The 17,958-nt window shown below is 45.2% G+C and overlaps 1 protein-coding gene across 1 annotated transcript in view; it reads left to right on the top strand.

Moving 5' to 3' along the window:
• Positions 1-12,757: 12,757 nt before the first annotated feature.
• GYPC (glycophorin C (Gerbich blood group)) overlaps positions 12,758-17,958 on the top strand; it is a 44,052-nt gene continuing 38,851 nt past the window's right edge. Inside the window, exon 1 of the mRNA XM_061199154.1 lies at positions 12,758-12,985. Within this exon, the coding sequence (XP_061055137.1) occupies positions 12,943-12,985 (43 nt within the window). The 5' untranslated portion in view covers positions 12,758-12,942. The remainder of the gene's footprint in view (positions 12,986-17,958) is intronic.

Here is a 17,958-nt window from a genome sequence, read left to right as displayed (position 1 = left end):
TTTTGATGTATTTTTGTGGAGGAAAGTGATTTCCACATCTTACTTCTCTACCATCTTGAAGGTCCTCCTGTGTCATATTTTAGATTCCACATATAAGTGATATCATAGGGTATTTGTCTTTCTCTTTCTGCCTTACTTCACTTAGTATGGTAACCTCTAAATCCATCCATGTTACTACAAATGGCATTATTTCATTCTTTTTTATGGCAGAGCAATATTCCATTATATATAGGTACCACATCTTCTTTATCCATTCATCTCTCTTTTTTTTTTTTTCCATTCATCTCTTGATGAACATTTAGATTGATTCCATGTCTTGGTGATTGTGAATAATGCTGCTATGAACACAGGGGTACATGCATCTTTTCAATGTGTGGTTTCCTTTGGATATTGCCCAGGAGTGGGATTGCTAAGTCATGTGGTAGTTCTATTTTTAGTTTTTTAAGGACCCTCCATACTGTTTCCATAGTGGCTGCACCAACTTACATCCCCACCAACAGTATAGGAGGGTTCCCTTTTCTCCACACCCTCTCCAGCATTTGCTATTTGTAGACTTTTTAATGGTTTTTCTTATGTGGCATATAAATTAATCTACAGACAATTTGCAAAGTTGAGATGATGTGGAAAATCATTTCCATGAAGAGCCATATCACTGAAATAGAGTTCTAGCCTCTATACCTGGATTTTCCCCTAAATAGTAGCTTTACATTATTTTCTGCTGATATTTAAAATGTACACAGACAAAAAGAAAATCCAGTTTAATCCTACTGCCAAAAGAAAAAAAATGTCAGTTTTCAGTCTAATTGTTGCTCCTTTGAAGGTAACATGTCTTTTTCCTCTAGCTGCCTTTAGGATTCTCTGTCTTTTGTTCTTACCAGTCTTTCTGTGATAGGTTTAGACATAGGTTTATTTCTAGCACTTATTTTGCTTAAGGTTTATAGCACTTTTTGAAATTGTGACTTGATGTCTTTTGTCATTTGGGGAAAATTATCAGCCATGACTTTTCAAGCATATCTTCTTTACCATTTAATTCTCTTCTCCCTCTGGGACTCCAATTATAATTCTGTGCTCCATATTTTCACTATGCTCCACATGGCTCATATTCTTTTTCTGTATTTTGCATCTTTTTTTCTCTCCATGCTTCAGTCTCTTCATTTTCTACTGACCTGATTGCCAGCTTACTAATTCTGTTGTTTTTCCTGTTTGCTGTGGATCTCATCCCTTGAGTTCTTTAATATAGGTTGTTGTATTTTTATTTCTGTAATGTTCATATAATCTTCTTTATAGTTTCCTGATAAAAATCTCCACTTTAGCTGATTCCTTGAACATATAATTATAGAGTTCATGTCTAATTAGCCCAATACTTGAATTTTCTGTGTGTCTGTTTCTATTGTCTGATTTTCTATCTTTAAAGTTTTAACTGGATTATAGCTAACATACAGTAAAGTGCACAAATCTTAAGAGTACATCCCTATGGGTGTTTACATGTGTATACCCTCATGTAATTCCCATCATATCAAGATATAATCATTATTAACAATATATAAAGAGTTCTAACAAATCAATAAGAATAGAGAGAATCACCACCAAGGAAAAATGGACAAAGGACCTAAAAGACAATTCACAAAGAGAACACAAATACGAGAATATATCTGGAGATGTGCAGGCTTGTTTTTAGTCAAGAAAATGCAAAATTAAAATAGCAATAAAATGATATTTTTTATACATTGTATTAAGTTACAAATTAATACATCATTGATCTATGATGGCAAAAATGGGACTTTCATATCCTAAGGACTTGGGAATGAAAATTGTTAATTGGCAGGTCTCTCTCTGTGTTTCAGATTTATTTATTCTTTGATTCAGCAATTCCAGGTTAAGACTCTGTCATTCAGAAATTTTCATAAAAGCACACAAAGATATATTAGCTAAGTTTCTGTTCTTTGTGCTTTATGTGTATTAACTCATATAATTCTCCAAATGACATAGAGGCAATAGATATATCATATATCCCAGTCTGAATGATAGTTGAAGTAGGAAATTAAAGCTTAAAAAAAAAAAGGAATATAGTGCTTGTTTTGCCTCACATGTTACATAGAAGAGGCAAAATTTTTTTTAAAAAAGAATGACTGAATGAAGGAGACAAGGTATAAATCAGAATGTGTTGCCCAGGTGGGTCAAGGGTCATAACATGGAACCAGGTGGCTAAAGCGACAGGGCTGTGCTAGTCACCTAAAATTTGATACCTATGGGAGAAGATTCCACTACATTCACACCAAGTATCTTCAATCACCTTCCATCTCTGTGGGCTCCACAGTGCCAACTGCTGTGGGGCTTGGGGAAGAACTACAAGACTTAGTCTCAAAGAGTCTGGACATAGTGTAGAAATATTGTCCACTCTGCTCCAGCCTCCTAAAGAAAGCTCTGCCCAGATATCTAGGCAGAATCTAGAGCACCACGTGGGAATTTCCAGTCAAGTGTTTCTCTCCACTGTTTGTCTCTGTTTTTCTTCGAGACCCCTCTTTATCTGATTCATCTCTGTATCCTCCACACCTATCAGTGTCTGGCACACAATGGATAGTCAGTGAATGGCTGTTGAATATATGAATTGTTGGACCCATGGATGGATAGATGAATAGGCAAGTAGATGGGTGGATGGCAGGGTCTAGTATTAACCCTTTCCTTATTATATGTATTTGAGAAGGTGGCACTAGATGATGTCTAAAGTTTACTGTTCTACAAATACTTCTATATTCTCATCTTGCTTATTTCCACCCTTTAAGATTCCAGTTTTGTGGAATTTATTTCTACTCTTTAAGCTTCACCGCTACAGAGAAAACTACAACTAAAACGGTGCCATTTACTTTAGCTGCTTTTTCTCTTCTCAAAACAGACAGATCTTTTTTACCTATTATTTTGTGTTTCTGAGAAAACAAGCACTAACAGCTTCGAGGATAAATATACTTATCAAGGAACATTATTTGTCCACTGTCATATTAATTTCTATCTGTAAAGAAAATCTATTCTGTTTATTATTTCTTATTATCGCCATAGACAATGAAGTCCTGATACATTTCAGACTGCCATCACTGCCAGCAATTCTCAACAATCATACACAGCTGAATCAAGGTGTCAAAACTGCATAGGAAGAGCCAGTGAGACTTCCAGAAGCATGGCTCAGACTGAAGAAGCAGCAGCTGCCTGGGGCATGCTCACCCATGGTGGAGGGCTGGAGGACCAGAGGCCAAGTCAAACTATGTAGACACATTCCAAGCCTCTGCTGGGATTTGGCTGAGGTCATGTCCACTTACATTCCACTGGCCAAAACAAACCTCACAGCAAGCCCAATACCCATAGGGCAGGGCAGTACGCTGGGTTCATGCTGGGGAAGGGAAAAGTAAATATTTGTTGGATAATAGTACAAGCTATCACAGGGGGTCATTCAAAACTTAACTCTCAAGGCCCCTGCTGCCTTCTCACAGTCCCCTGGAACTCTGCCTGCTTTTTTATGTTTTGGTGGCTTTTACCACCCAATGAGTAAAGATAATAAGAAAAAGCATCCTTATTTATTGAGTACTTAGTATGTCCCTGCCACTTTATATATATATATGTATTGTTTTTAATTCTCACTACAGATATGTCAGGTAGGAGTTGTTATGCCCACATTACATATGAGAAAGCTACAGATCAAAGAGAGGAAGTATCTAATCCAATGTCACTAAGTCCATGCCAGAGATAGATGGCAAGCCCAGTTCCAGCAGCCCATCTAATTGTCCACGAGCCCTTTCCAGCTTCTTAGGATGCTCAGTTTTATTGATCATCTTATCTGATTGATTGATTGATTGATTGACTGATGCCAATGAAGACCACAATGAAACAGTCCTACACACCAAACTGGAAAACTAAATTTAAAAGATTCAAAATACCAAGTGTTAAAGATGTAGAGTGTCAAGAACTCCACACGCTGCTAGTGACAATGGAAATGGGCACTTTGGAAAGCAATCTTCCCAAGTATAGATGCGATCTATAGAGATATAGATGTAGATGATATAGATACAGATATAGGCATAGACATACACGTAGATATATAAGCAAACAATATTAAAAAAAAATCTTGACTTGAGAGGACTAAAGAGGGAGAAATGTCCTTAAAGAAAGGCTGGATCCTGAAGGAGCAAGAACATAAAGATAACATTTAACAGACATTTACAGAATACAGGGAAATTGGCTGGTAGGACTGTGAGTTTTTGAGCACTGGTGGAAGGTTTTGGAGAATCAGGAGGAATGGGCAACAGAGTCACATTAAGCATTAAGAGCTGGATGGGATGAAGACACTGGGAAGCTTGAACTTTGGGTGATGACTCAAGTAAAGCAGGAAGGCACAATGGTATTCATCTGGATGGTCCATTGGGAGAAGGTGGGTTACCATTTCTACTTAGAGCCTCACCTGGAATTGCTTGGGGGGTGTGGAGGCTCAGGATCAGTCCTTCAAGGAGATCACAGAGATTGAGACCCACCCCCATGGCACTCCCCCCTCCCCCAGTGACCCCCCCGGTGACCCCTCCCCTTAAATCATGCAGAGGAGAAGCTGGGAGACTGAGCTAAGTTATGCCTCCTTGTGCATTTTATTGAAACAAGTTCAGAGACTCAGATTAATTGCTGCTAAATTTCATCTTGCTAAGTCAAGCCCATTTTCTCAGCCAGCTGAAGTTTTTTTGATATTTTAGGTTTTCCCAAGTGTTCTTCAAAAATTTTAAAAAAATAAAATAATAATTCAAATACTACTACAGAGGGCTTTTGTTTGAAAAGCAGCCCTCTCCCATCACATACTCCCCCACCCACAGGCCTGCTCTCAAAAGGCTCTTTCACCATCACTAATAGGAGGTCTCCAGTGGGTTAGTTCATTTTCCTAGATAAAATACTAATTATCTCAGTTTTTAACTCGCCAACTTCAGACAACGCATATTGACTTTTCATGCCATTTACTCTTCATTTACGCCCACCCCAGATCCATCCTCCCCTTACTCATGCCCAGAGGAAGGGCACTGCTTGTAAGGGCTTATCAGCAGAGTGTACATTTAGGTTCAGCCAAAGAAGGCACCCACATGAGGCAGGTGGAGTGAGGCCCTTAACCCAGTCCACGCTCAAAATTCTCTGTGAGCCCATGCCTTTCATCATTGTCACTCCAGGGTCCTGAGAACAATGGTAGATTAGCACTGTGGCACCACCCCCATTTCCTTTCCCTTCTTTCTCCAAAAATCGAATAGTTGTATCATTATGTTTGGTTTTCTCTTGGTTGATTGTCTTTGCAACTTTTAAGGAAATGTGTAGGGTGCACTCCTGTGTCATCAAATGCCATCCACACCCCCATGCCCTCTGTGTCAATCAAAAATACCAGCATCCTTCCCCTCTACCTCCATCACCAATTGACATGCACTTGCAAAATGTTATCAAAAAGTGCGGTCTGTACCCTGACCCCAATTGTTTTCTATGGTTTTTTTTCCTATAGCCTTATTCTGAACCTGAATACCAATTAACAGTGCCTTCGTGTGGTAGCCACAGAATCATTTCCACTGCAGAGCCCTATGGTGTGGATGGTTTATGCCTCCTGTTCTTGGGGTCCAACATCTTGGTCCCAGCATTTTTCAAGAGAATGTCCCCAGACTTGTGGCAAAATGAATGATCTTTTCTCATCTTCCATAAATGGCCCCAAATGATGACATATTTTAGTTGGCTTCATAGTTGGACCATGACTTATTTGTACAGATTTTTGTTTGTTTCCCTGGGGTTTCAGCCAACATTTTTTTTCCTTGTGGAGAAGCTATGCATGCATTTTCATGACATTTTCAGGTGTATCCAGCTATTCAGGCGTCTTTTCTCCTACTGCGTTACCCCTCCTGAAGTTCATGAACCCCCAGAAGGAAAGGAAAGCCTGGAACCTCCCTGCCCTCCAGCCACACCCACCGTCACCTGGATCCTAGGGCTCCTCTGTCGTGGCGTTCTCCTTTTTCTGGCAAATTTTATCTTCCAAGAGCTTTCTTCTGTTTTTAAGAACTAAATGTTTTGAGCCTGTACGTATCCAGAGATGTCTTTATTCTTCTCTCACAGTCAATTGCTCTTTCAGCCCGGAGTAAGATTAAAGGTTCAAGGGCATCTCCACCCCCTGAACTTTGAAAGCACTGCTTTGTTGTCTTTTAGCATCCTGTACTATTGATGTGAGTTCTGATGCCAGTATGATTTTACTCTTCTGTAGAAGGTGCCCCTGTTGCTCACCCCACACCCACTGGTCCCTGAAAGCTTTTAAAAATGTTCTCTTCATCATTGTTGCTCTGAAATTATATAAAATAGAGATATATGCATTTTTTAAATTCAGCCCTTCCAGTCTGAAGGCCTATATTCCTTTTTTAGCTCTGGACTGTTTCCTCCTTCTTTGTCTCCTTCATGTAATTTACATGTAATTTTCTCCCTTCCATCTTCCTTGTTCTCTCTTTGAGAAATTCACACTAGTTGGACCTCCTAAGTCATGGCTCATCTTTTCTCTCTTGTTTTGCCCTGAGTCTAGGAGAATTTCGTTAGCTTTAACTTTCAATTCTTTAACTGAATTTTCACTTCGGCCATTATACTGTTAATTTTTGAGAATTCTTGCTTATTATTTGTTTTTCCTTTTCATAGCACACTACTCTTATTTTATGGTTTTAATATTTTCCCAAATCTCTGAACATATTAAGATTCTGCCTTGTTCCTTTGTTTCAAATTATTTTCTTATTTATTTCTGTTTCTTTAGCTGAGCTTAGTTTTTTCTTTTTTTCAACTTAGCCTTTTTCTTCCACGTTCTGGTTCTTGTATGTGACTTGGTTGTCATATACAGTTGTCTATCAACATTTAAAAATGAAAGACCAGGCTGATTATTCCAAAGGGGTGTTAAGAACTTCCTCTTCTGTTGCCGAATCTATCTGCTTCCTGATCAGCTTTTCTTTGGGGTGGAAAAATCTGGCTGTGAGATCTGTGATTCTGAATTATGTGGTCTCTGTTTTAGGGTGTGTGGAAAAGGAGCTTCCTGACAGGCTATGGGCCCCCAAATCCCAGAAAGAGGAGGGTTTTACTGAAAAAAAAACTCCTTCCCACACTAGCAGCCTTGGTTCACTTACATGGTTTCTTAATATTCCTAAATACAGCCACATGTTTTTTGTCCCTGGGCCAAAGTTCTGTGGGGGGATTGAGGTCAGGAGGAGGGAGCAGCTTCCTCCACCTCAAATAGACCTTCCACAAATCTCCTTGTCTCCACCCCCACTTCTAACTCCCACCCTCCAGCCTGCTGACTCTGAGCCTAAACCTCTGTGTCTCTGGAAGACTTAGACACACCCTCTCCATCCCACCCACCCCACCATGGCCAAGCCCCCTGCCTCCCCCTTAGCTTCTCTGGGCTGCAGCTTCCATCTCCCTATTTCCTCCCCTCAACATGCTTCACACCCCATCCAACTTCCCGGGATTCTTGAAATCTCATACATGCTGAAGGACCCCCTTAAAGCCTCTTCACTTTGGAAGCTAATTTCTTTTTTTCTTTTGGAGTATAGTTGGTTTACAATGTTGTGTTAGTTTCTGCTGTGCAGTAAAGTGATTCAGTTATACATATATATATTCTTTTTCATATTCTTTTTACATTATAGTTTATTACAGAATAACGCATATAGTTCCCTGTGCTATACATTAGGGCCTTGTTGTTTATCCATTCTATATAGAATAGTTTGCAAGGAAGCTAATTTCTTTTATTATTCCTTTCACATAATTGTAATGGGCTATCAAAAGTGAAAGAGTATAAAATATGCTAAATTTGTTGTCTTGAGCCATCCACCTGAAGAAACTCATAAAGGGGAGAAATAGATAAATAGTTACCCATGTTTGCAGGGCCTTGCCATGACCATTCCCATCTGGAGGTGGACCAATTATATCTAGCGGTCATCATGGCACATTTATGTCTATGTGTGTGTTTACTTCACATGATATTTAAAATGTTTTTCTACAGTCCTTTGTCTTTATTATCTTAATGAATGTGTGAGCTTCCAAAGGGGATCTGCACCAACTCCCTAGAAGCGCACCAGATGTAAGCATCACTAGCCCCATTTTGCACATGAGAAAATTTGGAGGCACAGACCCTTAGCAAAGTGGCAAGTGGTGAGCCACAAATGAGAAGTCATGTCGCCACATTCCCAGTCCTGGTCCTTCCTTGCTCGTGAGATTGCTCTGGGGATTAAATGAGGTAAACTACACAGAGTTCACAGCAAACATTTGCCAAATAGCGTCACCACTCCAGTTCCCTCTTCCCAGTCACAGAGCTCCATGCCCAGAATTCCTCCTTCCTCTTGGCCCAAGACAATAAAAGCCACAACAAAAAGTCAAAGGAGGAAGCTGTCTCTTCCCTTATTGGGTCCAAGAGCTCTACTGGGAGCAACTGGAGAAGCCATTTTTTAGTTCAGTTTCATACCAACAACTTATATCCGGAGGGAAAGGGCTGTGACCCAAACAGGGCTCCCTGGAAGTTTGTAATTCACTAAGTGCTGGAAGATTCTATTTCCCTATGTTCTGATGGGACCCACTGGAAACTTGTCCAGCAACTCTCTTCCTCTTTACTTGTGTCTTGGGGCCTCCGATATGAAGAGCCCCATCAAGCTGAGCAGGAAACCAGGGAGTCACCAGGACACAGGGTTGAGCAGGAAGGGCGCTGAGGAGGGTGACCTGGCAGCCCTTCCACCACAGCAGAGCCGTCCCTGAGTAGCTGTGTGAGCATGTGCAGTTTCTTCACCTCTCTGGTCTCCAGTTTCCTCTCCTGTAAAATGAAGAAGATGGAAAAGGAAAAACAAACAAAAACAAAGCACCACCTGCCCTGTAAGGACACTGTGACATTAGCGATAATCACATGTGAGAGGTCCTCACGTAGCATCAGGACTGGCACTTTCTAGGTGCTCAGGAAATTGTCCCTATCTGTCCCTATGCCCGCTGGGATATGTTTCCCTGGAAATTCACACCATTCCCTACAGTGTGGGAATCACCCAGGCTGACCTCCAGGCTGTGCCCTTTTCACGGACTCTTCTAAGATTCAAGCCAGCCCCTCACTCCCACATTTCTCTGTCCTCTTTCTTTCTGTTGGTTTTTTTGTTTGTTTGTTTGCTTTGGTTCCCAGCCTGAAGCTTCCTAGCATCTCAATCCTAGCCCATAACAGGTTGCCTTTAGATATGTCCCTGATGGATGAGATTTTGCCTAGGGTCACTTCAAACTATCCCAGACCACCTGGTATTCCTGCTCGGTTTCTATGCTGCTCCTCTTCTCTAGGTATGGTTTGGAAACTTCCAGAGACAGGCCATTATGGATGCGTAAAGATCTGCCCTTGGATGAGGCGCCCTGTAAGGTAGGGGCATGGGCTATAGCTCGGGGTCTTGCAGCCTCACCGACTTTGAACATGGGGCTCTGCCTGGCAAACTGAGAGCCAGCGTTTAGCAAGGTCTAGACCAAAGGGGGCTAGCAGCTCAGTGTTAGCGACCATCATTAGGTCTCCTCCCTCTCAGCTTTCACACTGTCTCACTGAAGGATTCTCCTCAGAAAGACCTGTGTGCTGCTGGGAAAGGGGAGAGTTTCCTGGGGGACTTCAGATCCTGCCACCCTAGGTCTCTCTGTGCTTCTCTGCACCCCACCTTCTCCACTCCGCTCCCCACACTCATTACTCACAGTTTGTGAACGCATTACTGAACCAAATCCCTGTTTCTTCCCTCCACTCCTCTTAAAATATACTGAGCCGCAGTCTAGTTTTCTTAAAAGCTGCCAACTTGCCAATCAGATAAGTCAAACTATTTCTGTGCCAGTGAGAAAGAACCAGAAAAAGACCCAAAGGGAAAAAATACTTACTGTATTTGCAATACAGTAAGTCCCCTACATAGGAACCTTCAAGTCGCAAACTTTCAAAGATGCAAACGTGCCCAGAGAAAGGATGAAGAGAGATAAGAGGAAGAAGTAACTGAAGAATCAAAGAGATTCACGACACAGGAAATGGCAAGGGGATTTTCTTTACTTGAGGAGGAACTGTTAGTTTTTCAGGCACAGGACCCGAACCTAGAATGGTACATGAAGGTTGCAGCAGCTGTTCAAAAGGCAATCCATTGCTACCGCGTCATCTATGATGAGAAGAAAAGAGCTACTACTCAGACATCACTGGATCATTTTTTCAAGAGGGTGGATAGAATTGAATCCAGCAAGGAGCCAGAACCTGTGCCATCAACGTCAGGCGTGAGTGCAATTGCAGCTTGCCCTCCGTCTCCTATTGCTGACGAGCCTTCAGCTCTACCATCTCCCACCTCCTCTCCCTCCTCCAGTCAGTAACTCTTCTTGCCTGTTCACTCGATGCCAGCCCCTGGATGCCAGCTGTTGTGCTGTACTACTGTACTTTTCAAGGTACTATACTGTCTCAGTCCTGGCTCCACTGCCTTGGACAAGTTCTTGTCACTGCTCCCAACCTCAGTTTTCTCACCTTAAAAGTGAGCTCTTGGCAATATCTTCTTTGAAGGTATTTATGGGAATTAAGTGAGATAAGAACGGTTTTATTGTTACAAGATATAGCTGAGTTCTTTACTCCATTAATAAACATCCTACACATGAAGACACGCTAGTAATGTGTTTCTGCGATGTAACGTCAGACTCTTGCCATATAATCTAATGTTTCATATAATTATTTTACCTTTTTAAAATAGCCCTCATTTCTTTAAAATTAGACACTTCCATGGTTAAATCTTCTAAAATATACCAAGCGTGTCCCTGCCAGCTGAACTACTCACTATTAAATACTACTTACCTTCTTTTCAGAATGGCCTGGGGTCCTTAACATAAACCAAGTGTTCCTGTGAAGGGGACGGGGATCGATATCTTTAACTTCTATGTGCTGAGTAAGACATCGTACTATCCCATTAATGGTTAATTGTCTAATGTATCACTCACAACAACTTTGCAGATTGCTTCAGTTTCACAGACGAGAAAAGTGAGGCTCAGAGAAGTTAAGTAAAATGCTGATGGCTACTCAGCTGGAAGGCAGTAAAGACTCAAACCCAGATAGAGTCCCAAAGCCTTAGCTCCTTGGTACCCCACGGTGAAGTCACATCCTCCACTTAAGGACGGAGCGAAGATGTTTTAGTTGTATAACAAATGCTACTTTGTTCTTGTATCTGAACTCTATAGTTTGTCTGGATTTCTACCTTTGCTGTTCAGTCGTTTAGTTAGTTACTTAGTTTTTGGCTTCCTGTCTATAAGGAATTCTTGTTACTTTTTGGTGCTTTTAACCTGTCCTACCCCAAGAAATTAATTAAACAAACCTCTTATGCTTATGTCTAAAGGCCAGTTAACTGTAAGTGAGCCTCTGAGAAGTTCTCCCATAAGTGAGGTGGGATGACCTAGGGACTCATTCTTCAGTTACCTGGCGGGTCTTTGGCTTCCTTTCAGCTCCCCAGCTGCATTTCAGATAATTGAAGTTGTTTTATTTATGAACTCTGAACACAGCAGATACTATTATCCAACATGGACCTATATCTATTACAAAACAAAATGTTACATGGTTACAGTAATCACTGCCAGCTTCTACTAAATGCCTCTTCTGCCCCACTGTTATTTTATAGATATTGTCTCTCTAAAACTCTGGAATGTAGGTGTTCTTGTCTCCATTTTACAGATGAGGAAACTGAGACTCAAAATTTCCACACCTGGCCAAAGACATTCTGCGAATAGTTCACTTCACGTCAACATGGACATGTTGAGCATGGAAGTCTGATTAAAGATCTATAAGCAATATCTAACTTAAGAGAATTAGGAACAGTTTCCCACTGTGTCAAACAGGCAGCTCTAATAAAGATGCCTGGAGTGGTCCAGCCTGGGAGGAACTGGGCAGAGCACCTGCATCGCACACCTCCAGGGGGCAGCCTTGAGTTGTGTTCAATCGGGAGGGTACTCCCAACAGCACACACATTGTACAGACAGCTGGAATGGTGCCCTGGGATTGCAGCAGAGGCGAGGACTGTCAGGTAAACAGCAATGAAAAGCACCACGGGGAAGATCAGACACGAGACCGGAGAAGGACAGGGTGTTTCCTGGGACTGGGACTTAAAACAAGGGTGACATGTTCTCAAGCTCCCTGCCTTTCTCTCTGCGGGGTGAGGAGAACTTAAGGCTGCGTATCACACACCATTCTTTTTGGCTGAGATGGGTAGACTGCATTTAACTAACCAGAGTGTCAAAATCCATGTCGAGTTTTTAATTGCCTAATAAAGTGAATCCTCCACAAACTCCACTCTGTCTGGAAGCCTCAAACAAAGGTGATCCAAATAAGTCACAGGCCTTTGTCCAGCAATCCTTTTTCCCTAAGACTCTTTCTCAGACATTAGCCCATGGATTGGGACGGTGGGCCGGAAGGGGCCAGCCAGCCAGGAACTCTTCCCAGGCCACAAAAGCCCCGCGGATCTGAGAGGCCTCCTAAGGACCAGCCAAGACTGAAACGCAGGTCTGGCCGTATTTGGTCACCGTCCCGGATGGTGGCGGGGCAGGCAATCATGTCACATCTGGGAGTTTTTCAGCCCACACGTGGGGGGTAATTCTCAACCACAACCTCTGTATGTGGTAGCTGCAGATGGAAACAGAAACTAGTTAGAAAAATGTGATTCTTGCGCAGGGAAGTCGGAGCACAGAAGAGTTCAGAAGTGGGCGGGTGTCTGTGTTAAAAAAAAAAAAAAAAAAAAAAAAAGGGTGGGAACCCCACCAGCCAAGTCTGCAGAAAAAACTAAATGAAGTCTGCCTATCTCGGGGCCGGAGCCCCTCCCCTCGGGCCGCGCCGAGGAGTGTGACACAGGTGCCGCTTCCTCCCGGCTGCTGAGGGCCAACCACCGTCCCCCGGGCCGCGCCCCGCACCGGTCGGCGATGAGCAGCCCCCAGGTCACACCGCCGCCCCCGCCCCGCCAAGGTGAGTACTCGCCGGGGGACGGGTCCGCGGGGGCCGAGCCGGGGCGGGGGGGCAAGGAGCCCCGGGGTTCCGGCCGCGCCCGGCCTCCTGGGGGACTAGGGGCCCGCCCGGCCGCGTCCCCGGGCATCGCGGGGTCCCGGACATCACAGCGCCCCGGGCATCGCTGGGTCCCGGTCCGGAGCCCCGAGCCTGGTGCGCGGGCTCCGCGCGCCCTGGGCCTGGAGAGGCCACCACCGCCCCCGCGGCCATCCGCTGGCTTTCTGTTTCTTTGTGTGCTGTTGGGGACGCGCCTGTGGCCAGAACTTTTCCCCTAAGAGAATAAAGGGCGGAGAGGCAGATCGGTAAGCAGCGCAGAGAGAAAGCACAAGTTGTTTGCCGGAGCTGCCCGGGCAGGACGGTGGAGGCGCGTCCGCAGAAACTCTGAGTTAACTCCGCCAACTTCCCGACTCTCTCGCGGGGCGGGAACCAGCCACACGCCCACGCCCATGTTGCAGGGATCCGCTCGCCTTGACCGTTCGGGCGGTTGCAGTTCTTCAGAGCCTGTTTTCTTTCTTTCTAAAACCAGCACATGCTTTCTTGCGGAAAGGAAACCGCCGTGAGATTCTCTGTGAATCTCAAAAGCAATGTTCGGAAACACTGCTGGGCCTCCCCCGCCACTGGGCTTTTGCAATAAAGAAGTAAAATTTTATTTAAAAAAAAGAATGTTGATCCCTCCCTGGTTAGGTCTGATCGTATGAAACTGTCAGAGAGGAGACATTCTGAGTCTATAATGTAATCACGTTACGTAATTAACATGATCATGATATGGGTTTATACGTCTTTAAAAAAAAAAACAAGGTTGTGTGGCCTTAGGCGGCAAACTTGAGCCTGGGTGAGCGCGGCTTGCTCTGCGCCTCTGTGTGTACATGGCCACGTGTGTACGGGTGGGTGAGGGCCCTCGGCGCCCTCGGGGAGTGCACAGAGCACCTTGGGGAGTCAGGGCCTTGCTGCCTGCATTGGGACCTCTTGCTACAAGGACCTGAGGCAAGCCCACCTCTCTTAGCTACAGTTTCATCATCCACAAAGTGGGAATAACAGGATAGTGTGCCTCTTTGGGTTGTGAGAATTAAGTGCATGTCAGTGGCTCAGCGCAGAGATGAACACATGTTAAGTGCTTGATAAATGTCAGGCATCCTTATTTTCATTTTACATCATACTGTGGATCCGTGAGCTTGTGTGAGTTAGTGTTTACGCGTGTGTATGTGTCTGTGAGGGTGAGTCAGACACTAGTGAGTGAGTGTGTGTGTGTGTGTGTGTCGGGACCAGGGTTAAGGGGACAAGGCACCTTAATTATTCCAGTTCAGGCACCGAGGAAGTGCAGGCCTACAGCCATTCCTGTCTGGAGAGGACAGGCTTGCTCAGGGAGCCTTGTCCTGCCCCCGAACGCACGCCCCCGCCCCCTCCTCCCCCTGCAGCAATTCTCCAGGATTCAAGTTTCAGACCTTGACCAATGACTGCAAACACTTCCCTTCCGGAACTGATGGGGATGCAGCCCTTACTTGCATACCATTCCAGATTACCCTTAGGATTTACTTTCTGGCAGGATCTCTGCCGTGGAAGGACCACAGGGCCCTATTTCACGCTGCTGACTCAGGCAGGATGTGTCTATATCCTGTCTCAGTTTACATCACTGCCCCTCAGAACCAGACGTTAGAACAGAGAGGACCCTCTGTTCCCTCCCGGCCAGGCCTCCCCTAGCCTAGCCTTTGGGCTTATGGGTTCAGCCAACTCCCATAAGCCCAAAGGCCACAGTTATTGTGGAGGAGTCCTGTGCAGAAATCCATTGCCTTGCCCTTGGAAGGAAGGGGTCAGGCTCAGCAAGGAGATGGCCAGGTCTGGCAGCTTTATATAGAATGTGCCACCTCTGGGAAAAGCCGGGAGGGTTTCGTTCAGTGCCAGATGACATTCCATCACAGCCATTGCGCAACCCCTCCAGATATCCGTGGCTTTGCGAGTCACATGGCCTCGGCACAGCCAGCAGCTGGACCTTCCAAGGGTGCCCAGAGTTGCACAGTTATTTCTGGGTACTTGCAGTGCCCTCTGGGAAACAGGAGTGAGGGGTAAGAGGTGTTCTGTGTTTGCAGTGGGAGCGCACCCGCCCATCCATTATGGGGAGAGAGAGAGAGGCCCTTCACTAGCACAGAGAGGCCCTTCACTAGCACAGAGAGGCTGGCAAGTAAAATCAGTTTGCCTCTTTGGGTGGCAGATATATAGTCCCTCAAATGCCCTTCGGAGACACCAACCAAAACACCTTTCAAAGAGTGAGCAAACACAACAGGCCCAGTAAGCACAGCTACAAACCAAACAAAGTTAAACAATGCGTGAAGAGTTCATAATTGAAAAGAATAACTTTCTTCCCACCTCCAGGGCAGTAACTTTATTCATTTATGAGACTGCTTCTAGAAGTATTATATGTATATACAATTAATTTTTCATTGGCAAAATGAAACACATATTCGACTTCATCTTTTTTGTTCATAAGACTATATCCTACAGATTATACCTTATCACCATATATGGACATCCTTCTGGGGCTGCACAACATGAATATTATAAATGAATTGGTTATTTTATTTAACCAATTCCTCCACAAATGGACATTTGGGTTGTGTACAGTCTTTGATTTCTTTTTTTAACCACAGTGCTGCCATGACAACCCTTGTAAGTAGGGTTTTGCATGCGTTTGTATACCTTTAGGATAAATTCCCCCAGAATTTAATTTCTGGGACCAAGAGTATGTACATTTACAATGTTAGTAGATACTGAAAAATTACCCTCTAAAAGGTCACATGAATTTCTAACACTTACCAGTAGCCCATGAAAATCGTTATTTCCCCACATCCTCATTCACACTGTGTGGTTTTTATCTTGGCCAATCTGATGAGAAAACCATGTTGTCACCTTTGAGTGCACCCCTGTAATTACACGTGTTTTTGTACCTCTGTAAGATATTGTATTTGTTTTGCTGGGAAATACCTTGTATGGCCTTTGCCCACTTCCTACCAGGTCCGTAACCAGTGAGGAAACACGCCCCAGAAGTTAAATGATGTGTCCCTTCTCTCATGATGAGTAAGAGGGTGGACCAGAGCCCCACACTGGGCTGTGCTGTGGAGTCAGACCAGATGTGATCTCATCCCCGACACTTACTGGCTTTGGGGAGGTGCACAATACCTCGATGCCTCGGTTTTCTCATCTGTAAGTGGGAAGGATAACAGCGACTTGGCAGGAGTCACATGATGAACGAGAGACTAAGGACCTGGCACCGCGCCCAGTGATAGTGTTATTTGCGGCTGTTGTTAACAGAACTAATCAAAGCAATCCTGTCCTGCAGGTGCTAGTCATCTCCAGAGTCTCCCTAGCAGACGGCAGCTGGGTTTCCTTTTGATAATGTAAGAACAACGTCAGTACCTCTATGCCAAGGCCTGTGGTCCAACCTTGCATGGGTCACTCCTCTACAGCCTGGTCTCACAGGCATATTCTTCCCTGTTTTGTAGATGAAGCCCTGGAGGCTGGAGGATGATGACCTTCCCCAGGGCTCCCAGGTCCCGAGGGCACAGCCAGCCTGTGGACACAGGCTGTGAGACCCCAGAGCCAACAGAGGCCAAGCTAAGGGGGGCGTTAGGGTGCATGTGGGCCTGCTGACCCTGTGTGCCAGGTGGGGCCTTCTGCTGCCCACACACCGTGAGCACTGTGCCAAGGAAATCATGGCTATGGCTTTGCACAGACACTCAGAACCTGCTAACGACTCCACAGATTTTCAGCCAGGCCTGTGGTCTAACCTCGGCCCATGGCTGCCCACCATCACTCCCATCTCTGTGGTCGGGCCTGACCCACACTGGGCCAGCTGCTGCCCTCCACCCTGCCTTCCACAGCTCGCTCAGGTTGACATCCCTAGGGCCCCTCTCTGTGCCTGGATGGCCCTGTCCCTCCAGCTTCACCCTCACGCCTGCCTGCTTCAGGCCCCTGGGCTCTCTGGGTACCGCCCCCTGCACACATACACCTACTGGTCAGTTAAGGCCTCCCTGGGCCCTCCTGACACTAGAAAACCACCCACCCTGGCCCTGGGGACACTTTGCAGCCCTGACAGATTTCTGAGTCTGTCACCTTCCAGGAATTCTGACTTCCAAGAAGCTCTGTGACCCCACCTGTGCTCCCGCCACTGGGGCCTAGCTCAGAGAGGTGCTCAGCCAGCAACTTGGACACGAACAGGTGGCTGCACAGACAACCCAAAGGCCAACACTTCCAGGCCCATGTCCGCTCCAAAGGCCAAAGGCCCCTTTTAAAAATCATCTGCTCAATAGCTCCTAATCCAGAACTTGGAGGGCAGTATAAAATAAATTGAAATGGACCAAAGAGTCAAACCAAAACAGATTCTCAGAACATACTGATGGACCCCAGCCATCACCGCCTAGCTCCCCTTCCCGCTCAGCACTGATTGGGTATTTCATCTTCTCCCTCCTTACCCCCCATCCCCTCCCCCTCCCGCCCTCCCCCATCTTTGCTTAGGGCTTCCTTCAGATCATTGTGTAATCTGAACCTCTGCAGGAACACCACTTCCTGCCCTTAGTCATTATAAATTTTAATTTGGGTACCTCCTTTCAGAACGAACGTTAGTGTGCAGCATCTTAGCCAGCGGCAGATACTGTCAGGGGCCAGTTCTCTCTCACCCCAGCGAGAGCCTGAGCCCAAGATGCTAGGTTCCTTCACAGACCCAGCCTCACACAGCTTCCCCCGACCCTCCCTCCAGCCACCAGAGAACCTGTGTTCTGGTTCCCTGAGCTCACAGACAGCCACCCACCTGCCTCGCCTGGTGATTGGTGTCAGAGCATCATTGGCTGCCCACCTGCCTGACTCTGCAGCCCTGCCCTTCCTCCTGGCCCGACATCTTCTGCAGCTCTCATTCATGACTCTTTAGGACTGATGAATTGCTGGAG

The sequence above is a fragment of the Eubalaena glacialis genome, chromosome 1 (assembly GCF_028564815.1).
Source record: "Eubalaena glacialis isolate mEubGla1 chromosome 1, mEubGla1.1.hap2.+ XY, whole genome shotgun sequence".
NCBI classification, from domain to species: Eukaryota; Metazoa; Chordata; class Mammalia; order Artiodactyla; family Balaenidae; genus Eubalaena; species Eubalaena glacialis.
The sequence above is the reverse complement of the archived record's forward strand: the minus strand, read 5'-3'. Positions and strand labels throughout refer to the sequence as shown.